At 41.1% G+C, this 24746-nt stretch overlaps 1 protein-coding gene across 1 annotated transcript; it reads left to right on the top strand.

The window, feature by feature from the left end:
- The first annotated feature begins 1264 nt into the window (after window positions 1-1264).
- On the top strand, window positions 1265-1636 carry LOC145600307 (uncharacterized). The gene has a single exon (XM_081656224.1). The coding sequence runs from the start codon at window positions 1265-1267 to the stop codon at window positions 1634-1636; it is 372 nt and encodes a 123-aa protein (XP_081512350.1).
- Window positions 1637-24746: the final 23110 nt, after the last annotated feature.

Genomic DNA, 24746 nt, shown 5'->3' with positions numbered 1-24746 from the left:
AGCTTGGAGAAGACATGGACCACAAGCGAATCGGGGTTGCTGAAAATTGGGTGGGCATCGGAAAGAGCGTCCATACCCAGGTAAATTAATGGAATTAGACAAGGTAATTTCCATGGGAAATCCTACTCTGTTTTAGTAAGCCAAAACCCTAGAAATAATTCTCAAGAAATTCTACCCAACAACAACACAATTCAATTTTAATAATCACCCACAACAACAGAATTACGCAAACAAAATACAAGATCATGATAATTGAAACAAGAAAAATCACTTTCAAACTAAATTCGCCCAAAAAAAAAACAAAACAAGCATACAACAACATTAATGGCGAAATTACGAAGGTGAAGACAAAAAAAGGGAATATACCTTGAGTAGATTGAAGCTCAGCCAACTTTGCTTTTTTGGCGGAAGATTCACAATCACACTCCCACATTAATGGCGATTTTTTGGAAGAGGAAGTTCGAGTTTTTTTTTTTTTGGAATGAAATGCTCTGTATTTATCTGAAAATGGAAGGAGCTAAGTAATGAGGAAGCCAATGGGGTGAGAGAGAGTGAATAAAAAGGCATTAACCTTTCCAAAAATCGTGCCATTGTCAGTGTAATGATGGCTTTTCACTTCCCAAAGTACAGCTGAGTGGATTTTTTTTATTTTTTTTTAAAGGAAAATAGGAATTAACCGGTCATTGACCTTTGCAATCTGATTGTTAACCTACAATAGTGGGTTGAGTACCCTCTTTGCAACTTGCCAAACGTTAGTCCCTTTTGTGCAACTTTTGGGAAACTAATTATTACAATATTCGAGTGAATTATTACAATATTCGAGTGAATTTAGCTAGGTCTTAATTCTGTTTTAAAATCTAGCTCTTATTAGACTCAACAAAAATGGGTCGGGTCAACCCGAATACCCACCCGGAAACAACGTCCTATAAATATGCTGAGTCACACTAATTGAGATATCTGACAATGTCTACCAAAATCGTGCAACATTAATCTAAGGAAGAAGACACACCAATATAATTATATGATTATTATTATTATGCAGCTTAATGTTATTGAGTAGATTCCAATCTTACAGGCAACCACTCCACTTTCATTAATATAATCTTAAATCACATATCATCAATCGTCCTTAATTACCGGCCTTAGATTCAACTCTCCAGATCATTCTGTAACACCTTAATATATATTACTACTGCTACTATACATACTATTACATGAAAAAATTCTTACAAATTTCGTATAATATTTTCTCTCAAAAGATAAAATGGGTGGGTGTGCTTCGTCTCAAAGAAACTACGGAAGAAAGTCTGGTAAGAGACCGGCTGCAAAGGTGATCAAAGTAATTCATTTAGATGGTCGAGTGAAGGAGTTCGAGCCGCCTATATGTGCTGAACAGATACTGTCTTGTAACCCCGGTTGCTTCTTATGCAGTTCCGATACGATGTCTATTGATGCGTACCCTACGAATGTGCCTGAACCTGAAGAGCTTCGGCCTGGTTTGTATTTTCTGTTGTCTAAGGCTCAAGAAAATAAGCCGTTTTCGCTTGAGGATTTGTGTGAGCTTGCTGTTAAGGCTAGTTCTAATCTTTCTATTCATGATCTTCAGCTGTCTTTTAGGCATTATGCTGTTGTTTGATTAGTTTATTTTTTTTGTTCTTTTATTTTTGTAGTAGTTCTAGTTGATTGGACTGTTTAATTCAGATTAATTAGGATGATGTATATTGTATAGTTATGTATTACATAGTTCTTTGATTCGTATATTTTCTACTGTTGGGTCGTTCATCATAATTTGTCTTGCTATTCGCCTACTCGTATTATTAGTTCTTAAATTGCCACTATAACAGTAAAGATGACTATTTATGTTGAGTTAAATCCAATTTTGGCTAGCTAGCTATAAACCTACGTACTCTTTGAATCGACAACTAATTATTACAATATTCGAGTGAATTTGCACAAGATAATACCTAAATTTGATATCAAATCTTATCAACATTTCATCATCTTTTGTAGTTCTCTTTAAATTTAATTAATACAATAAAATGACAACATTGACAAGATAGATATTCTATATACGCTCCTATTTAATTAGTATGTTAGCTAGTTTTAAAAAAAATTTTATCGATTGTGTTGAAAGATCTAAAACAAGTTGTATTGATGGACCCATTTTAATTTCATTTTTAGTTCTGCTCATGTTAATCGATGGACCTATTTTAGTTTCATTTATAGTTCTGCTCATGTAAATTGATGGACCTATTTTAGTTTCATTTTTAGTTCTGCTCATGTATATCGAGTGTTTCGGGTAAAAACAATGGGACCTTGCCGAAGGTCCAATAAGGTGGTGAAGACTGGGCTCGGTCCAAGTGATGACGGACCGAGGATTTCCTGCACAGCAAACACACGTAAACTAGCCTCGGGGGTGTTGCCGAGGAAGACCCCTCCGATGCTAAAGTTAGTACAATGTGTAGAGAGAGAAAGCTATGCAAGAGAATTAATTGCTTGAGGCTTTCTGTGAATGTGAATGAATGTACAAATGTAATATTGATGGCTTTTATACCTTTGCACATATGGGAGGAATGGGCTTTGGCCCAATTGACTTGCCTTGTGGACTGATCTTGACTTTAGCATTATTTGGAGAGTTGAACCTTGACCTTGGGCTTTTAATTGGATCATTTATTGACTAGGCCCAATTGGACTAAATTGGACCCAAACAACTTGCCCCCCATACCCGATTTGGAAGAATGACGGGTCGGGTTTAATTAATCAGAAAAAGGAAGGAAGTAAATGATTTAATTAATCCAAAAGATTTAAATTTAAACCGCCATTAATGAGATAACGGCTGATGGATGGATAATTTGTGGAAGTTGGACGGATAATGGGTAGTTAATCATTGGGACGTGTGTTTAACGGTTACTTAGTGAGGTATTTAAGAAGAAATTAAAAGCGCGGCCCCTCAAATTCCATTTCTGGAGATAAAACTAAAGAGGCGCACTATCTCTCCTCACTTCTTCACAAACACGAACCCAAAATTCTCGAGAGAACTCAAAAATCCGCATCAAAACTTCGCCAATTCCCCGAGCATTGAACCTGGAAACTGAAATCCGTCACTACCATGTTGTAGATCGGCAGATTCCGCTTCGGAACAAGGTAATTTATCTCGAACTTAGTTTGATTTTCTTCGATTTGAACTCTTTCCCCCTCTTTTTCGACTTTTTTCTTTAAAAAATCAACAATGGTGAGAGGAGTTAGAGGAAGGGCCCGTGCTCCAAGAAGGGCAAGGCAACTTCCCGACCCTAGGAACGGGACGGGAACATGGAATGGAGAGAGAATGGGACCTGACCCTGCTGAGGGGATAAGGGCGGTCCCAATATCATCGGCACCTCCCGAAGGATCGGAGGGGCCCAGCGTTTCTGGTCGGGACGAAGGAGTTCCCGCCAGTCTCTGGCCTGTTCTCCCTGGGTATCAGGAGTGGGAGGACCCTGAGGTTGCCTCGGCCATGATAAAGAATACCCCTTACTCTTGGTGGGTAAAGCGCGCCGAAACGTGTCGGTTTGCTGAGCAAATTGAGTTGCATTACGGCATTATGGAAGCTGATGGGTATTGGTGCCGAATGCCTGTCGCATCGGACAAGATTCATCGCCCACCCCCGGGGTATGTGGGGGTGTACACTAGACAGCTTCAATATGGGCTGAGGTTCCCATTGGACTTATTCGTTCGAGACTTGCTGATACATTACAAGGTCTCCTTGTGTCAGCTAACTCCTGTCAGCATCCGAAGGGTGATGACATATCTCTGGGTCTGCAAGTTCATGAGATATAACCCCAACTTGCACTGTTTTAAGAAGATCCACAAGCTGGTGCCGAACATCCAGAGTGGACATGGGGATCACGGTCCTGGGTGGTTTAGAATCGAGTCTCGGCCAGGACATCTGACAATGTGGCCGAATGACTCTTCGGACAAAGAGTGGAGAGGCCAATGGATTTGGGTTAGGGCACCCACAGATCCTGACCATCCTCACGTCTTCAGCGCGCCGAGATACCTCTCCAACCCTGACCCAGAAATGCTCAGCCTGGGTCCCTTAGAGAACGATGGCCGAGGTGATTGTAACCTTGAGCAGGCCAACATTTTTGGGAAGGCTGAGAACCCAGCTGGGAGAGGTCGTCGGAAGACCATTCCAGCAACTTGGCTTCCTGATAACCACTACAACTTTCAGGAGCACATGCTTGCTGCTGTCGGCCTCAGCCGAAAGTTCAGAGATGGTAAGCTATTTCGGCTGAGGCTGAAGCCCTTTATTTTTATTTTTTCGCTTTTGCACTTAAACTTTATTCGCCACTTTGATGTTGCTGAACTAACTCGTGCTCATTTTCTTTGTTCAGTGCTGAACGAGGTCACTGCCAAGGTTAACTACAATCGCCTCGGCGTTGACCAAGCAAGGACCATCTTGGACCGAGCCCCTTCTATTACTCCGTCCAAAGATCGCCCTGTCCATCTGAGCTATACCCACTCCCAAATTGAGTCTTCAGACCACTATCTGCGGCAGAAGCCTTGGTGGAAGAAGAGAGATCCTTGGAGTCAGCTCCTGGACGAAGAACTTGAAGCTGCTCGTACTGCCGAAGAGGTTGCACGAGCTGCTGAAGCTTTGGAAGGAGGAGAAGGGTCCTCCAGAGCTGCTGAAGAAGAAGACGAGGCTTTGCTGGAGACCTCGGTGAGTTACACTTAACTTTTTAGCTATGAAATTTCTTTTCGTTTTTTTTTTTAATCACACTCTTCTTGCCCCCCCTGTTTTTTGCAGTCTGAAGGGAGCAAAAAACAGAGAGAAGGAAAAGCTCATGTTCGTCCCGAAGATCAAATCCGGGAAGACTCCGAAGAGTCGGATATGGACGAACAGCCCCTTCGGAAAAGGAGGAGACGGATGGCCATCATCGGCCCTCACGACTTCCAAACGGGGCCGAGGTCAGTCGGCATTAGCATCAGGGAGCCCGAGGAAGGCGGAGAATTGCTGAGGGTTCCCCCACCACTACCACAATATCCGCCGAAGACCCCTTCCCCACCTCCTGAGATGGAGGTGGACCAAAAGACTCCCGATCCCAAGGGAGGGGTCCCAGCTGAGGGGGTTGTAGATAGTGCCGAAGGGCACAATGCTGAAAGTGCTGAGAAGCCCGCTGCTGAGGGTTTCTCGGCTGATATTGCTAGGGAGGTTGAGGCTTTCGTCCTCAACCCCGAAGAGGAAGCAGAGGTCATCATCATCGACTCTGCTGAGAAGGAAGAGAAGACTGCTGAAGAAGAAGAAGCTGAACCTCAAAGGGTTCAGGAAGCTCCTGAGTCTTCCTTCCCCTCCTTCCAGACGTTGCACTCTGGAGAGATGGGGTTCTCGGCCTCCCGAATTCCAATTCCAGATCATATCTGGGACATCATATGGGGCCAGAACCGAGAAGGTGCAGAAGCCTACTTCGGGAATTTTGCTGGAATGTCCGAAGTGGACAGGGTAAGGGTCTGGTCGCTGAAGGCCACTGCTGGGATGGGTGAATCCAGCAAATCTGTCCCAGACCCTGTAAGGACGAATCAACTGCTGATGATGCAGGTAAATCCTTACACTTGCTTCTATTTTTCTATTCAGCTCTTCAGCTCAAAGTTATTGTGTTTATTTATTTATTTTTTTTAACTGAGTTGTGCCTCTGCTTTCAGTTTGTGCACAATCAGACTCTCACTGTAGAGCTGATAGACACCCTACAAGATAGGGTAGACGATGCTGAGCATGCCAAGAAGGTGGCTCTTGAAGAGCTGAAGCTTGCTCAGCTGAAGCAGGCAGCAGCTGAAGAAAAACAAAAGGAGGGAGAGGAATACGAAAAGAAAGCTGCTGAAGCCCTCCAGACCTTCTGTGCTGCTATGGAGAAGGAGGTTTTCCCCCCGCTAATAGAAGGGGAGAACTTTCTCTGAGACCACATGGGAGTGGACGTTACCAAATTCAAGGCTGCCATTGAAAGCCGAATCAGGGATGGAGCTGCTGCACAGGCTAAGGTGCAACAGAAATTGGAAGCTTTAGAAGCCAGTAGGATGGCTGCTGAAGAACAGCTCCAAGCCCAAAACGTCCAACTCTCAGAGTTGCTGCTGCTGCTGCCGAAGCTGAGAGAGCCAAGCTTCGAGAGGCTGAGGATCAGCTTAGGGTCAAAAGTGACGAGCTGACTCAATTGAAGACTGAAGCTTCAGAGGTTCAGCAAGAGCTGAACAAGCAGAAGGGTGCCTCTTCCAAGCTCACTGAAGAGCTAAATCAATCCAAGAAAAGCTTGGAGGAGGTACAGAAGAAGCTAGCAGATGCTAAAGCCCTGCTCAAGACCCGCATTTATACTCAAGAAGAGTATGAAATGGGATTCAAGAACGGGTTCAGAGTATGCCGAAGACTTTGTCTCCATGCTGAGCCGAATCTGGACTGGTCCCAATGTGCTGAGTGGGTCCAAGATCCAGAAGATCCCCATATGAAGTTCCCTACTCAAGCCGAAGCTGAGATTCTTGCAGCTGAAGAAGCTGAGGAAGAAGAAGAGAGGAGGGAACTCGAAGCTGAACAGCTAGAGAGGGAAGCTCAGCAGGGTGCACGGCCTGCTTCATCTGCTGCTGGAGCTGAAGCCAGCATTGCTGATCAGTCTGATCCTCGGGCTGAAGCATAGGAACTCGGGCAGTCGTCTTCAGAATCTTGCGGTTCATCATGCGCTCAACTTTAGACTTGCCGCTTCTGAAATTTTTTGCCTTGTTTTTTGCTTCAGCTTGCCTTGATGTACAAACTGCTTTATTTGTTTTTGTATTGTACTTCGGCAGCTGTATTTTCCGCTTGTGGGCGGCTGCCGATATTTCATTATGTCCTTTGAACAGTCTGAACTTTGTAGCTCGTTTTTTGAGCATTTGAACTTTATCTGATGCATTTGTCTTCAATTACTTTGCCTTATTTTGAATGCTTTACTTTTTCATCAAAAATTTGCTAAGTACAAAGCTTTCAGCTCGAAGACTTCTGCCGAAGATAAACTTGCACTGATAGTGCTTCTTGCCCCCTTCAGTAATCTGAAGACTCGGGTCTTTGGATTACTGAATTGGGTTTCTGTCTATCTTTAAAAATGGATATCTAAAACACAAGGCCAACTGAAGGCAATGTTTCAGATCATAGCTTTCTGGGATACAAGGCTTAGTTGAGGCAATATCCCAGACTTGTCCACAGATTCATGTCTTTGGTGATTAAGTCTTACTGAAGTTTAACTTCAGCTGAAAGACCAAAGTTCTTTAAAAAGACAAGTTTGTCAGCAATCTGAAACCCAGTTACCCGAAGGCGAAGGTTTCAGACGAAGCTGAATAAAAATTTTCTAATAGTTGCCGTTATCCTTGGTTTTCTTTCTATCTTTAAAAATGGATATCTGAAACACAGGGCCAACTGAAGGCAATGTTTCAAATAATGGCTCTCTGGGATACGAGGCTCAGCTAAGGCAATATCCCAGACTTGTCCATGGACTCATGTCTTTGGAGAACAAGTCTTACTGAAGTTTAACTTCAGCTGAAAGACCAGAGTTCTTTAAAAAGACAAGTTTGTCAGCAATCTGAAACCCAGTTACCCAAAGGCGAAGGTTTCAGACGAGGCTGAATGAAAACCCTTAAAGAGTAGATAGAATGAAGAAAACTTAAAAGAATAAAAAGTTGCAAAAATAATAGGAATGGTGGCTCTGAAGCCTTTCATTAATAACTCAAAATGTACTTACAAAGATTGTTATGCCTCAAAGGGTTTACACATGATATTTCTTAAGCACATCAGCATTCCAGTGATTTTTCAGCTCAGTTCCATCTAACTGACGAAGTCTGTATGTCCCTGGCTGAAGCTCATCATAAATTTTGTAGGGTCCCTCCCATGCAGCTGAGAGTTTCCCATGGATTCGGCCTTTCTGAACTGCAGCAGCATTCCGAAGGACAAGGTCTCCAATTTTGAGAGGCCTTGCATGGACCCTTCGGTTGTAAAACTTGCTGATTCTCTGCTTGTAGGCAGCCATTCTATCTCGGGCTGAGTCTCTTACTTCATCAAGGAAGTCGAGGGATTCCTTCATAAGTTGCTCGTTCTCAGCTGAGAAGTGGTGCACTCTTAAACTTTCAGAACCGATTTCCACTGGAAGAACGGCTTCGGCACCATACACCAGCTCAAAAGGTGAATAGCCCGTTGCCTCTTTTTCAGTTGTCCGAAGTGACCAGAGGGTTCCTGGGAGTTCCTCTATCCACTTGGACTTTTGGTCTTCAACCCTTTTCTTAAAGGCGTTGAGGATCTGTTTATTTGCAGCTTCGGCTTGGCCGTTACTTTGTGGATGACACACTGCTGAATATGCCAGTTTGATGCCAAATTGATCTGTGTACCGCCTCAGCGGTAGATTATCAAATTGCCTTCCATGATCAAAGACAAAAACCCTCGGAATACCAAAGCGAGTAATAATATTCTGCCAGATAAATTTCCTGACAGTTTGCTCTGTGATATTCGAGGCTGCTTCAGCCTCAATCCATTTGCTGAAATAGTCGATGCCGACTATTAACCATCTTTTTTGGTAAGGTGCATCTGGGAAGGGTCCCAAAATATCCAGCCCCCACTGGGCAAATGGAAGCGGATTAAGGATCGGCTGAAGGTCTCTAGCTGGTTGATGGATGACTGGTGCGAATTTTTGACATTTCTCGCACTTTCTGACCAGCTCCTTAGCGTCTGAGATCATGGTGGGCCAGTAATATCCGGCCCTCAATGCCTTATGGGCTAGGGTCCTTCCCCTGATGTGGTTCCCACAGATGCCGAGGTGAATCTCTCGAAGAATGTAATCCGCATCTGTTGGTCCCACGCATTTCAGCAATGGGGCTGAGAAGGATTTTTTCAGAAGCTCTCCTCTGAAGACGATGAACCTTGAGCTAATTCTCTTCAGCTTGGAGGCCAAAATTTTGTCTTCGGGGATTTCTCCCTGAAGCTTAAGAGCTATGATGGGGTCCATCCAGCTGGGCTCTGGGTCGGCGCAGCACACTTCAAGTGCTTCGTCGACACTTCTTTCTCGGCGCACTTCCACGTATACAGATCTGTTCAGCTCAGTGAGAGTTGAACTGGCAAGTTTGGAAAGTGCGTCGGCTTGTGCATTCTGACCCCTAGGGATCAGCTGTATTTCAAAAGTTCTCAGCTTGGCAATAACTGACTTGATCTTGGCAAGATAAGCTATCATGGAGGGCTCTTTGGCCTCGTAGCTGCCACTGATCTGATATGCCACCAGCTGAGAGTCTGTTTTGAGACAGACATGCTCGGCTTCCAGAGAGATGCACAATTCTAGGCCTGCAATTGCTGCCTCTTACTCAGCTTCGTTATTCGAAGCCTTGAAAGAAAATTTTAGTGCATACTCAAAGGATTTGCCTTCGGGAGAGGTTATCACTACCCCTGCCCCCGAACCATTTACGGTGGAGGATCCATCCGTAAATACGGTCCAGATTTTCTTTTCATCGTCTAGCGTTTCTTGGTACGAGCATTCGGCCAAGAAGTCCACTAGAGCCTGAGCCTTGATGGCTGCTCTCGGCTGGTAGCTGATGCTGAACTCAGTGAGCTCGAAAGCCCACTTGGCCAGCCTACCGGATTTTTCCACTTTGCCGAGAACTTTTTCCAGCGGCTGATCAGTGAAAACCACTATCTGATGGCAATCAAAATAGGGCCTCAACTTTCGAGCATCTACCACTACTGCAAAGGCAATTTTCTCAAGCAGAGGGTAGCGAGTCTCGGCATCCGTCAGAGTGTGGCTGACGAAGTAGATCGGTTGCTGAACTTTATTTTCTTCCCTCAGCAGCACCGCACTGATGGTAGCTGGGCTAACAGCCACGTACAGATACAAAGTTTCTCCCTCCACTGGACTAGCCAGAGTTGGGAGCTGAGCTAGATGCTCCCGAAGCTGCTTGAAGGCTATTCTTTGCTTTTCTTCCCAAATGAGCTCTTTTGTTTTTGGAAGTTTCAGGGCTTTGAAGAAGGGTAACCCCTTATCCGAAGCTCTTGAAATGAACCTCGAGAGGGCTGCCATTCTTCCGGTGAGCCGCTGAACGTCCCTTTTTGTTTTCGGCTCAGGAAGATTTAGAGCTGCTTTGACTTTGGAGGGATTGGCATCAATCCCCCTCTTGCTGACCATGAATCCAAGGAATTTCCCTGACTTCACGCCGAAGACACACTTCTTCGGATTCAGCTTCATTTGATGTTTTCTTAAGGTGGCGAAGGTTTCAGCCAGGTCCTTAACATGGTCTTCAGATTTCTTGCTTTTGACGATTGAATCGTCAACATAGACTTCCATGTTTCGGCCTTTTTGATCGGCAAAAACCTGATCCACCAGCCTTTGATATGTTGCCCCCGCATTTTTCAATCTGAAGGGCATCATTTTGTAATCGTACACCCCGGCGTTCGTGACGAATGCCGTCTTTGCTCGGTCGTCGGGGTGCATGAAGATCTGATGATACCCCGAGAATGCGTCCATGAAACTAAGCAAGGCGTGGCCGCTCGTCGAGTCGACTAGCTGATTGATTCTCGGCAAGGGATAGAAATCCTTCGGACAAGCCTTATTTAGGTCCGTGAAGTCAACGCACATTCTCCAGGTACCATTGGCCTTCTGAACCATCACCACATTTGCCAGCCATTCTGGATATTAACAAGGCTCGATGAAACCTGCGTCCAAAAATTTTTTGACCTCGGCTGCGATGTCTCGGTTCTTATTTGCGGAGTAATTCCGCTTCTTTTGCTTAACTGGCCGACACGTTGGGTCGACGTTAAGCCTATGGGAGATGAGGTCTGGACTTATCCCAGGCATATCAGCTGTTGAGAAAGCAAACACATCTCTGTTGTCCCGAAGGAGTTGAATAAGTTCACAACGGGTGTTCGGATCAAGGTCCATCCCGATTGTTACACATTTCTCAGCATCTCCTTCGGTCAACTCGACTGTTTCAGTCTGCTGGTCCATGTCCATTGCTGATGGACTGGACTCTTCACAATCTGGCCTGCTGTCTATATCAGCAGGCATCCCAGACTTCTTTTTCTTCGGCTGGCTCCCTGAGTCTTTCGGCTCAGCTGAAGAGCTTGCCTTCTCTTTTTCTGACCCTTTTTCTTTGGGTACAGAACCTTACGCCGAAGCACTTAGGCCTTTCGGCTTCTTCGTGCTCGGCTCTTTTTCTTTTTCTTTCTCCTCCTCATCCTCATCATCGTCCTCTGGGCGACTAGTGGATGGCTTGAGGTAGTTGCACCTTCGGGCTTCCTTTTTGCGGCCCTGGATCCTTTCGGGGAAGCCGGCGTCTGAAACGTATATCATCAGCTGATGGTAAGTTGAGACAACCCCTTGGATTTCGTGAATTATGGGTCTCCCCAAAATCACGCTGTACACTAAAGGAGCATCAATGACCAAAAATTCGGTCATGACATTCCTAGCTGCTTCGTCGCAGCCGATGGTGACAGGAAGTAGAACCTTCCCATCAGGATAAGTTGAAGCCCCATTGAATCCGGATACTGGGTAGGATACCGGCGTGAGGTGCTTGGGCTTCAGCTTGATTTGATTGTAGGCCTTTCGGAACAAAATATTTGCCCCGCTACCACCGTCAATTAAGACTTTGCTGACGTCGTGGTTGGCCACCGTGGCGATGATCACCAACGGGTCTTCGTGAGGGTACGTCACCCCCCGGCAGTCAGCGGCTGTGAACGTCATGTTCGGCACCGGTGACTGGGGTGGCTGTATATCAGCATGATTCACCTGATGGGTCAGAGCCCTGAGGTGACGTTTGTGCTCCCTCCGAGAGCATGCTCCTCCCGAGATAACATGGATTGGAGGGAATTTTCCTTCCGCAGTTTTGCTGTTCTTTCGGGGGAAGTCAATTTCTTGCCAAGAGTCTTTCTCAAGCTTTTCAGCTTCTTTTTTCTCGCGGTGATCCGCGATATATTTTTTCAAGTACCCTTTCCGGACCATATCCTCGATTTGGTCCTTCAGCTAGATACATTCTTCAGTGTTGTGTCCCGGTGATTCATGGAACTCACACCGCTGATTTTTATTCTTGCGCTGATACCACTCTGGGAGCGGTCTCGGCTTTCTGTAACTCTGCTCCTCCTTCGTCATACTGTAGATCTTAGCGCGCGGAAGGGAGAGCGGAGTGTAAGATTCGTATCTGCCCGCGAAAGGAGCAGATTTTTCCTTCTTCGACTCGTTGGCCGAAGATTGTTCCGAGGCTTTCGCCTTTCCCTTTGCCTTCTGGCCTTGGCCTTCAGACGAGGGTGCTTGTTTTTGTTTCCCTCCCCCAGATTGAGGTTGGGTTTTTGCTTTGTTCCACTCCTCAGCTCGGATGAACTTATCCGAGGCATTCAATGCCGCCTCCAAGGTCTGAGGTGAATTCATGACCATGAAGTCGGTGAACGGCCCAGTTCTGAGACCGTGCTGAAGGGCGAAAACTGCCAGCCCTTGATCCAGCTGAGAAATGCTGGATGACTCGTTGTTGAAGCGAGTCAGATAGTCTCGGAGGCTCTCGGCCTCACCTTGCTGCAGGCCCATGAGCTCTGCGGTAGTCTTCTCTCGGCGATTTGCCGTGGAAAACTTGCTCTTAAACTTGGAGGACAGATCGTCCCACCCAGTAATTGAGCCTTCTTTAACTCCCTTGGAGATCCACGCTTGCGCGACCCCCTTGAGAGTGGTTGGAAAATATTTGCACCAAGTTGCTTCGGACCTGGGGCAAAGATGCATATGAGCCTCGTACGAGGCAATATGGTCCTTCGGATCCGAAGTTCCATCATAAGTAATGTGCGACGGGATTTTGACCGTCGGCACATGGGACTCCAATATCCATTGCTCGAATGGAGAACTAGAGGGCAGCATCACGGCTTTGCCCTTATTCCCAGCCGAAGGGACCGCGCTCCGCCCTCTCAGAGAGGTAGAAGTGGTTTTCGTCCCGGGCTGGGAGGTCTAGGCCTCGGCTGCAGGGTAGGAGAGGCGATTGTGCACGCTCCGTTCCCTATCGCCGAGCCGGTCGTGAACGCTTCGGCGAGCAGTTTCTGGCCGAGAGGCAGAACTGCTGCTTTTATGGGTTCGGCTCGTGGTGAGCTGAGTGGAGGAATCCCTGAAGAAGTGAGAGTTCCTGTTTCTCTCCCTCTCGGTTCTCCAAGTATCCTCTTCCCATTCGCCAAGCTCCTTGAAGGAGGAGAGTTTCCCCCCTCCTGGCCGACGCTCCTCCGCTGATTTCTGGTTTGCGGAGGGGTTCGATCGTGTGGAGGTGGCATGTTCTGGGCCTTCATAGCTTCCATGAGGACCGCTAAGGCTCTCGCTACCTCCTCCGAGTTGGGCCCTGTCAAGGGCGTCCTCGGCTGAGAGCGAGAGTAAGTGCGAATGCTCCGGGATTGGCTCCGGGCATGAGATTGAGTCCTTTGACTGGACCAGTTGTCCTCATTTGACCGAGGCGGGCTTGGCGGATGATTGGACTGGATGATAGGAGATTCGGATCTCTCCCTAGGCTCCTCATGAGAGTCGGGTCCCGCGGAGGGGCTCCTATCCCGAGGAGGAGATAGGCTAGAAGTGGGGCGTTCCGAGGGACCCCCTCCTAATGATTTTCGGCGCTTTCTCAGAGGAGAAGCACCGTCGTTTTTTTGTTCTTGCGATTCTTAGCCATTGGAACTAAGATTGAGGTAGAACGATTGAAATTGGCTTAAAGATTTTTTGTAAGTCTTCCCCACAGACGGCGCCAAATTGTTTCGGGTAAAAACAATGGGACCTTGCCGAAGGTCCAATAAGGTGGTGAAGACTGGGCTCGGTCCAAGTGATGACGGATCGAGGATTTCCTGCACAACAAACACACGTAAACTAGCCTCGGGGGTGTTGCCGAGGAAGACCCCTCCGATGCTAAAGTTAGTACAATGTGTAGAGAGAGAAAGCTATGCAAGAGAATTAATTGCTTGAGGCTTTCTGTGAATGTGAATGAATGTACAAATGTAATATTGATGGCTTTTATACCTTTGCACATATGGGAGGAATGGGCTTTGGCCCAATTGACTTGCCTTGTGGACTGATCTTGACTTTAGCATTATTTGAAGAGTTGAACCTTGACCTTGGGCTTTTAATTGGATCATTTAATGACTAGGCCCAATTGGACTAAATTGGACCCAAACATCGAGATTGATTATCTTTCATTTAGGTTATATGACCATTTAAATGGTACACTATACGTAGTAAAATCGTACGTATATAGCTTCAAGGAAAGTTCAAGTTTGTGATGAGCGAGTTTAGTGTAAATTAGAGACTATTTTCACCAATTTTTAATGTTTACACTAGAAGGCTTCTAATAAAGAGATAGATGATTAGCATTTAATATAACTGTGATTATCTTATCATAACAGAATTAGTACTATTAATCTATTATTATACATACACTATACTTTCAATTGAAATGAACAAAGGATGTGTTTTATTACTTACAATCTTAATATACATTCCCTACGTTGAGTAAATTCTTTTCATTCATTTGACATCATAATGGAAATTTAAGATAAGAACAAAAATAAATTATTTTTTTTTTTTGACAAAAAGAACAAAAATAAATTAGAAACTACTAAACAATAGTAGTTCCGTACTAGTATAGTACTCTAGTAATGTAGAATTTAAAAGGTACTACAATACTCATCCACTCAACGTATAGTAAGTAGCTGTATTAATTCATTGATTGCTTGATAATAAATCAAGGACCATATTATATGATTAATATCTTAAATAATTGAAATTAAAAATCCAAGTAGCAAAATGGGATTTGCAGAATCAAAGTCGTCGTTAATTAAAAAAATTAAAATGAAAGAAACAAAATCTGAAATCCCCAACCTAAATCAGCTGGCATGTTTATCTGTCACGCCTAGTAGCACACGCTCGGGAATCAGCTCACGTTCACATATATTTTTTGCATTGGACATTGTTTTGTGATTAGTCAACGACATCTTACATTTCATTAAGTGAAAGCATGGCAGCAGCTAGCTTTTCGCCCCTACTCTTTGGAGCTACCGGAGGGTTAGGCGGTGTTGGCATTGACACCGCAGTTCCCGTGTCCTCTTTAGTCTTTAAGCAAATTTACTCCCGTCGTCTGTACTTAGATGACTCGGTTTTTTTATAAGATAGTCTTGATACACTTTTATTTGATCATGAAAAAATGGTCCTATTAATATTACTATCTCCGTTTCATACTATTTACAAAGTTTACAGCACTATCAACTTTTACATACTACAATCAATTGATATTCCTAAAACTCTGTGCTTATCACATCGTATCAACTAAATATGTAGGGGGAGTAATTGGTTTTGCAAATAAGAACAGCATCTCATCATGATATTGGGCCTGATTTTGGGCTCAAGTAGCTTAAGGCTGAAAGTATTTACCGCGATGGGCTTATAAATTTGTCGATTTGGGCCTATAAGTAAAAAGTGGCACTTTTATTATTTTTTTGAAAAAAATATATGGGCTAGCCTAAAAAGTTCTATTGAGTATCGAGTGTTAAAATTATATGGGCTAGTTACAATCTCTTGATGAGGTTTTTGTATATACTACGTATATTCTTTCTTCTAAGAAAAAATAGTACTTGTAGTATTACTCTTTGAGGTTCTTCTCTACATGACTGCGAGTATAAACGCTCATAATAGCCGCAATAATTTGTTAACAGTCAAGGCCGGACAATATATATCAGTTCTAACTCTAATGTCCGGTATCAATTATTGTAGCTTAACCGACCTCATCCAGTATCTTATCTGTATCAAATGTTAGCTGTTAGCATCTTAATATTAGCATTCAGCAGGATAATCCTATAAATTATTATGATACTTCATTCAACAGCACATGAAACAAAGACATCTCCTCTTCAGTGTCTTCACTACAATAAATCTTAATATTGTATGTTAGAAATTAGACAATCATCACTGAAAATGAAACTCCTTGGAAATTAAGCATTGACATTCTAATCAGCTACACTAACGTTACATGCACGTGATCAAGACACAAATCTTTGAACCCCCCACGTGATAACTTTTTCAGCACCATTAATAATTCATCTCTACAAAATTACAAATCTACCCTTTAACAAAAAACAAACCAAGGACAAAATCGTAAATACAACCAGACAAAAATAATCTTATTAATATACCACTTATCCTTTCATCATCACTTTCATCCAATAAAACAAAATACAATGGCCCATCTTATAACAACCACTACTCTACTGATTCTCTTGTTCATCTCATCGGCCAACGCCCAAGCACCGCCACCACAACAACCACCTTTAGCAGGCCCAGCCCAAGAATACTTAGATGCACACAACCAAGCCCGGTCCCAAGTTGGGGTTGGCCCACTCAAATGGAGCCCAACTCTAGAAAATGCGACGGCCCGTTTAGTGATGTACCAAAGGATCAAGTTCAACTGCCAATTTGCGGACCTTAATAAGAGCAAGATCAAGTTCGGGGCGAATCAGTTGTGGGCCCAGGGTTCTTCGGTGAGCCCGAAAACGGCGGTGGACGCGTGGGTCGCGGAGAAGAAGTATTATAACCACGAGAAGAACTCGTGCGAAGATAACCGACAGTGTGGGGTGTACACGCAAGTGGTTTGGAAGAAGTCGATGGAGTTGGGGTGTTCACAAACTAGTTGTGTTAAAAATGGGACGAGTTTGATTGTTTGCTTTTATAATCCGCCTGGAAATGTGATGGGTGAAAGCCCGTATTAAGCTTAGCTAATACAGTACTGCTCTAATTAATGTATGTAATTGATGTTTTGGTGATAATAATGTACTCATATTCCATTTGCTTTCTAGTTTCTAGTATAAAATGGGTGTTTATGTTGATTTGTCTCTCAATTTCATCAAATCAGAGTAGTTTTAATTTTTCTTTTGTTGATTTTTGTTTAAAAAATTTAATCCTCTTGGACTGTGCGTTAGATCTATCTATCTGTACATCTCTGGTGGAAAATGACTAGGAATTACTTCGTACTACGGATATCATTATTACGAGATGAATAATGCAGAATCCCCAGTTTAATACTTCATATTTCTTTATATTTGTAGCACTTTTGAGTTTAAAAATATCTATTCCAACGTATATGAAGGGTGTTCAAATTGGCCTGGACAGAAAAAATGGACCGGTCCGGTCTCCAGATCGAAAACCCTATAAAAACCAGTCTTACACCAATACACCGGATTGGTTTTTAAGCTTAAAATTATATATAAAATCTTTCATAATGATTAAGATTATCTTTAATAAACTTGAAAATTTTTTAGTTATGTGAGGTTTTTTTTTTTTTTTTTTTTTTTTTTTTTTTTTTTTTTTAACTAAACATACAAGTGAATACATTAAAAAAATATTGTTTTTCCTTTTTCTTTCCTTCGAGTTTTCCATAAATTATTTAAAAATTTATAAACTTTTTATAAAATAAGTCCAAACCTGTCCGATTCTGGTTTTAGACCGAATTTTTCTGGTTCGGGTTTGGTCCTAGCTAGCTTAATCGATTCAGTCTTCGGTTCTTGAAATTCACGTTTTCGGTCTTCGGTTCGGTTCGATCTTAAATCGATGAACCTATCAATATAGGTTTGTCTAGGGCTTAAAAAAATTAGAACTGGACTTTAATTATAAATATATATATCAAACAAAAAAAAAACGAGTAGATATATTACTTAAGAAACTACTACACTGTGCTAGACTTAAAATGGGTATTGATAGATTAGTGTACTCCTTTTTTTTTTCTTTTGATGCAACATCAATATACAATAAAATCTTTGTTGTTGCTGAGCTTGCTTCAACTAAATTAAATTTTGTAGAAGTGGTAATCTACCCAAATAGGGCAAATACCCAATACCCAGTAGGCCAGTACGGGCAGTACCCAGGCTAATAACACTACAATCAGCATATTTCTATTATCATCTACTCGTCTATTATCATGTTTAATTTGGCTCTAAATGTGATTTGTGAATGCTATATGTTGTAGTCCTTGGTGTTGTACACTTGTACATCAAAGATATAATAACTTTTTAAAATTTTAAGTGCTCATTTTAAAAAGTAATTAGCAAAAACTAATGGCTCGATTAAATATAATGGCTTGATCTACACAACTGCGATTAAAGGTGATCAACAGATTATTTATCTAAGCTTTTGCCAAAGAAAGTGGTGCATTCTGAGCAAAGACATTGGCCTGACCCAGAATTAGACAAGGCCAGACCAACATTTCAGTAGACTAGTACGACTGTACAAGTAGGTCAAGGGACAAATGTCTCTTGGTACAAAAAACACGGGAAATGATTTTGTCACACCTCTAATTGATTTTGGCACACCCTAATGTGAAAGCACAATTTTCTATGCTCTTCTCACATAGGGGTGTGCCAAAATCAATAAAGAGTGTGCCAAAATCAATTTCCAAAAAACGCTCACTCATATTTTGGTAAAAAAAATTAAGAAACATGTTACATGGTGGCTTTCAAGAAAGATAAATTTTATTCGGTGGAACAATTGAATAAATTTGACCATAATTTCTAATAATATCTCCCTAAAAGTAATTAAGTCTAAATAGTGGCCTAATAATACTTAATTAAATTAGTCAACCCATTGATTTATGGGTAACCTTTTAACCTTAATATATAAAATTACTACCCTACCCCTTAGTTTATTACACCCCACCACCACCTAAGCCACTGGAACCACCACCGTACCCTTAAGTAAACTCACCACTCGATACCCACCATCCATTGAAAATCTACCACATGAATTCGAGACTTATCGTTTAAAACTTATTGCATTCCCCGTTCCACTACAAGAATACGCGCGTTTACCGATGGGAAACACCGATGGCCACTGAAATCCATCGGTAAAAATATAATTTACCGATGGTTATTTCAAGCCATCGGTATTTTAAAAAATACCGATGGCCTTACCATCGGTATAGTTTTTCCGATGGTTTTCATCCATCGGTAAAATCTTATTTTTTTAAAATAAAATAAAAAAAATTTACCGATGGTTAATAGCCATCGGTAAAATGAAAATACCGATGGCTTTATACTATCGGTATTTTACCGACGGCTTTTAGCCATCGTTAATTCTTTAAAAAAAATTAAAAAAAAAAATTTTAGGAGTAAACCCTAATTTAAACCGGGCAACCCCCATTCCTCTTTCTCACTAGTAGAAAAAACAAATTGGGAAGCGGTTCAAACCCCCCAATGGCAAGCGGTTTTGAACCGCTCCCTAATGGGGGGCTTGCCAATGACCATTTAAATGGCAAGCGGTTCAGAACCGCTTGCCTTTTGATGAGAATGGCAAGCGGTTTGGCGCCAAAACCGCTTGCCATTACACATGACATACTCTTATGTCAATTGTAATGGCAAGCGGTTTTGGCGCCAAACCGCTTGCCATTTTCTTCAAATGGGAAGCGGTTCTGAACCTAAACCGCTTGCCATTCTCTTTTTTTTTTTTTCTTTCCAATATTATTATTAATTTGTAAATAATATAATTAGTGACCTGTTTTAATATAAATAGTCATGTCTTAATTATAATAGGGACCTGTCACAATAATATTAATAATAATAATAATAATAATAATAATAATAATAATATTATTATTATTATTAATATTAATATTATTAATAATAATACAATATAATATATAACATGAAATAAAAATTACATATATATATATATATATATATATCATATCAAAAGTAACATCATTGTAATATTGAATTAACAATAATATGTAAGTACAACAAAATGTGTAAAGATATATAACACCATCAATAGCTACGTACTAATCATAATGAATGTTAATATAAAAAAAACATATACTAACTAAAATAATGTTCATCATACTAATAACTAATAAACTCAAGCTCACTAATTAAGTTGGTGTGTGTGCACCCACTCCGACAATACTAATAGATGCCATCAAATGTCACGAAATAAGCCCACATGTCGCGAATTTCATCGATTTCTTTGCTTGTTAACGGGCCTTCCCTTTGAATCGCGCAAACCTTTAGGAAAAAAAAACAAACATTATATAAGTCAATATTCCCATTTTCTACATTTCATATCATATGCACTAATTCTCTATCAAAACAAGTCAATATTCCCTAATCTTAGGTGTCTAAGGCTTGAAATCACATCAAAAGAACATTTTACTAAGTTTTAGGACGCAATTTATACATGATGCCCCAAAAAAAGCCTATATGACTTATACTTTGTCCATTTTCTACATTTTTTATCAAATGCACTAATTCTTTATCATAACATGTCAATATTACCTAGGATTTGGTGTCTAAGACTTGAAATCACATCAAAAGAACATTTTACTAAGTTTTAGGACACATTTTATCCATGGATGCCCCAAATAAGGCCTATATGACTTCTACTTTGCCCATTTTCTACATTTTTTTATCAAATGCACTAACTGTTTATCATAACATGTCAATATTACCTAGTACTTGGTGTCTAAGACTTGAAATCACATCAAAAAAATATTTTACTAAGTTTTAGGGCCTATTTTATCCAAGGATGCCCCAAATAAGGCCTATTGTACTTCTACTTTGCCCATTTTCTACTATTCTAGTCAAATGCACTAATTCTCTATCAAAACAAGTCAATATTACCTAGTCTTAGGTGTCTAAGGCTTGAAATCACATCAAAAGAACATTTTACTAAGTTTTAGGACGCATTTTATACAAGATGCCCCAAATAAGGCCTATATGACTTCTACTTTGCCCATTTTCTACTTTTTTTATCAAATGCACTAATTCTTTATCATAACATGTCAATATTACCTAGGATTTGGTGTCTAAGACTTGAAATCATATCAAAAGAACATTTTACTAAGTTTTAGGACACATTTTATCCATGGATGCCCCAAATAAGGCCTATATGACTTCTACTTTGCCCATTTTCTACATTTTTTATCAAATGCACTAATTCTTTATCATAACATGTCAATATTACCTAGGATTTGGTGTCTAAGACTTGAAATCACATCAAAAGAACATTTTACTAAGTTTTAGGACACATTTTATACATGGATGCCCCAAATAAGGCCTATATGACTTCCACTTTGCCCATTTTCTACATTTCTTATAAAATGAATTAATTCTTTCTCATAACATGTCAATATTACCTAGTCTTAGGAGTTTAAGGCTTGAAATCCCATCAAAATGCATTTTACCAAGTTTTAGGACGGATTTCATCCAAAATGGCCCAAATAAGGCATATGTGACTACTACTTTGCCCAATTTCTACATTTTTTATCAAATGGACTATTTCTTTCTCATAACATGTCACTATTACCTAGTCTTAGGTGTATAAGGTTTGAAATCACATCAAAATAACAATTTACTTAGTTTTAGGACGCAATTTACCCAAAATGGCCCAAATATGAAATGTATGACTTCATTACCAAATTCACTATCAATTATGCAACAAGTTCAAAAAATTTTACCACAATGGCCAAATTCACTTTCATTTATGCACCAAGTTCATAAAATACTACCACATTCCCCGGGCTGCTGAAGGAATTATGTCTTCGATAAGTGCAATTACTAGATATATCAAGGATCACTATTATGGAGATAATAAGTTCATTCTATTGGGGCGTCATCCTCTGTTGCTAGACTATGAGAGATGATCTTTGGGCTAGTCAAATAGCCCAAAGCCCTTTAGAATGGATCCTATATTGGTCACACACAAGGGTATTGGGTTAAGCAAGTTAGAGGCCCATTAATGGGCCTCATGAGCAATCAATTAGTCATAAGCATGAGTGGGCTAAGTATAGTTTGAGTGGGATTAGGAAGTGGGCTTGGTTTTGGACTTGGGCTATTATTTAGAGATATGATCTATAAATAATAGCCTTGCCTAGGGTTGAATATAGATGTCACAATTAACAATACAGTGAATTGTGAATCAAGCAACCACCATCCAAAGGCCCTCATCCTCCCTTTCTCACACGCACGCCTCTCCTCCCCTCTCACCCACGGCCGGCCACCCCTAGTGGCCCACGTGGTGTTGCGCGGTGGTTCTTGCCTGGTTGATCATTCGTCCATCTCCGTAGAAGGTCGATAGAAGTGTTCTTTCGCGACTAACTAGCATTAGTGGAGGTCTTAATCTGTGCCCGTGGACCAAGTAGAGGAATCGCATTTGAGGTTCTTTATCTCCCCAATGTTCTTGCTCGATCATCGTGGAATCACGCTCCAAAGGTATAATTCTTACTTCTTTATGTGTTATGCATGAGATCCTTGGTTTGGTGCTATATGAATATGATTCATGTTAATTCCGCATTTAGTACCTATAATCTCCTACAGCTGCTACCAACGCTGCTGCAGCTAGCTGGGCTGCTGCCGTGGCTGCTGCAGCGGCCTGGGCACCTGCCTGGGCTGCTGCAGCTGCCTGGGCTGCTTCCGTGGCTGCTGCAGCTGCCTGGGCACCTGCAGCTGCCTTGGCTGCTGCCGTGGCTGCTGCAGCTTCCTGGTCTGCTTCCATGGCTGCAGCAGCTGCCTGGGCTGCTGCTGCTGCTACCGTGGCAGCTGCAGCTGCCATGGAAGCAATTATTGATCTGGAGAATAAAAACAAAAAAAAAAACCATACCTCCTCAACGTGTTGAACTTCCGTGCAACAATTGACTATGGCAAACATAAACCTCATCACGTATAGGGCACAATCAACTCCGTTGTCTTGTTGCGCACACTTACATGACACAAATTAAAGGTAATCTAGTCATGCATAGCCATAATCGAAGCCAAGTCTACTAAATAAAGCACTGTTCAAAGCATTACCTTTGCATATTTCCACGTTGGACCGGCAACAGAACGACAATTTAGCTTCTTCATCACACTTTAGGAAAATAAGTTCAAAGTAAGAAACATAAATACTCAATAACTTAGGTGAGGATATTCAACAACAGGAATCAATATTTACCCATTCAGTAGGCTCTACACTAGCAAATTCCGTGGTGGCCAAGTACTAGCTGAATCAAAGTAGTAGATTGTGTTATTAGCAACACATACCACCATAAGGCTCCAATGATGACTGCATATATATTTTCACCAAATAACAATCCATCAGTGTTAGACGTTAACATATATACTTAACAAAGAACTAAATTATGACATATTTAAACGTACTCCTCAAAGCATGGGGCTAATATGAACTTGTCTCCAGCATGCGTTGATTCTTTCAAACTTCGCGCAAGGTAATCTACCACCTCACGAGGGTTATGTAAGCATCTGGTTTCGGAGGTCTGCTCGGGGCATAACCACCCAACTGCAGCCTGAGAATTGGGTTTACTAAGAATGAGCACCTATAGTGACCTTCATAAGAGTAATGTGGGAAAATTATTAGTATTTGCATTGTTTTCATTCAGAAATATCAAGAAAACAATATCATTAGGAATGATAGCATTGCATTACCTCATGAACGCTTGAATAATGGAAATGTTAAGCTCTGAACCGGTGAGAAATTCCTTCACATCGACTCTTGAAATAAATGCGATCGCATCCTCATCATAGTGGAACAATGCCTTAGGTAAAAACACTTGAATTTGTTTGTCCATGGGTAATTCACTAACACGGTTGTGAAGAAAATAACAAGCTTTTGAGAACGACTTAAGGACATCTGTAATACCCCGTATTTTTAACGTATTTTATATTTTATTTATTTATTTATAAAATATATTTTGGGTAAAACTATTTTAATTATTGGATTATAGATTAATCAAGTATTTCTATTTGGGCCAACAAGTATTTAATCCAAATGTAGCCCATCTTCATTATAAACCCAACCATCCTATTTTTATAATTTGGGCCAACTATTTTATTATCCAACTCCATAATTTTTATGAAGCCCAAAACTTACCCTAACCTACTCTACTCTATAAATACTCTTTTAATCCCCAAAATTTCCCACACCAAAAAGTCAATTGGTCAAGGTAATTATTTCTCCCTCTTCTCTCCTTTATTTTGTTTTAATTATTATCCCTATACTTTATATATTTTGGGTATTGATTTTAATTGTCTAAACATGATTAGTATACTTTATAATTATGTTTTGATGATTAAAGATTGTAAATTTTAGAGTATAGAGTGTTTTAATTTCAGATTTTATAAAGTATTAAAAGCTAGAGTTTTTATTATTAAAGACTTGATTTTTAGGGTTTTTATGAACAATTGATTTAGGGCTTTTATAGTAATGATATTTTGGAAATTTTGGTGATTATAACCACTAATTAGTTTAACTTAATTCCAGATTATTTTGAACTCATAAATTCGTGCTTTAATTATAGATTTCCCGTTCGTTAATATTAATCCCGTTTTATTCCCGATCAGGTTCTAAACTCATCCGATTTTGACAAAAAAGTAGTGTTTTCCATGTGGAAACAACGTTTTAAGAAAGACTCACTACCTTTGGTAGTGAGCACCACCCTCTCGTGGCCAAATTCAGCCACTAAGTATGATTTTCGGGCAGTTTTTGATTTTTAACGAAGTTTTTTTTAAATTTAATCCTTGAGTTTAAAGGGTAAGATATAATTTAATTTTTCTATGGATAATTTAAGTATGAAAATATATTTTGATGAAGTTTTAAAGGGGTTTTAGATTAGTTTAAAATGCTGGAATTTTATTTAAAGTAGTATAATTGTGATTTTAATAAAAGGGTGTGATAACCTATTAAAAAGGAGTTTAATTAGGGGTTTTTAAATAATTTTCAGCTTATTCTAAATAGTTTAAAGTGAGTTTA

Source organism: Chenopodium album, chromosome 21 (genome assembly GCF_948465745.1).
Source record: "Chenopodium album chromosome 21, dcCheAlbu1.1, whole genome shotgun sequence".
Lineage (NCBI taxonomy): Eukaryota > Viridiplantae > Streptophyta > Magnoliopsida > Caryophyllales > Amaranthaceae > Chenopodium > Chenopodium album.
This window is presented reverse-complemented; position numbering and strand designations above follow the sequence as displayed.

Bases quoted from the DNA above. Each gene is read 5' to 3' on its own strand.
- LOC145600307 (XM_081656224.1), top strand. From the start codon at position 1,265: ATGGGTGGGTGTGCTTCGTCTCAAAGAAACTACGGAAGAAAGTCTGGT.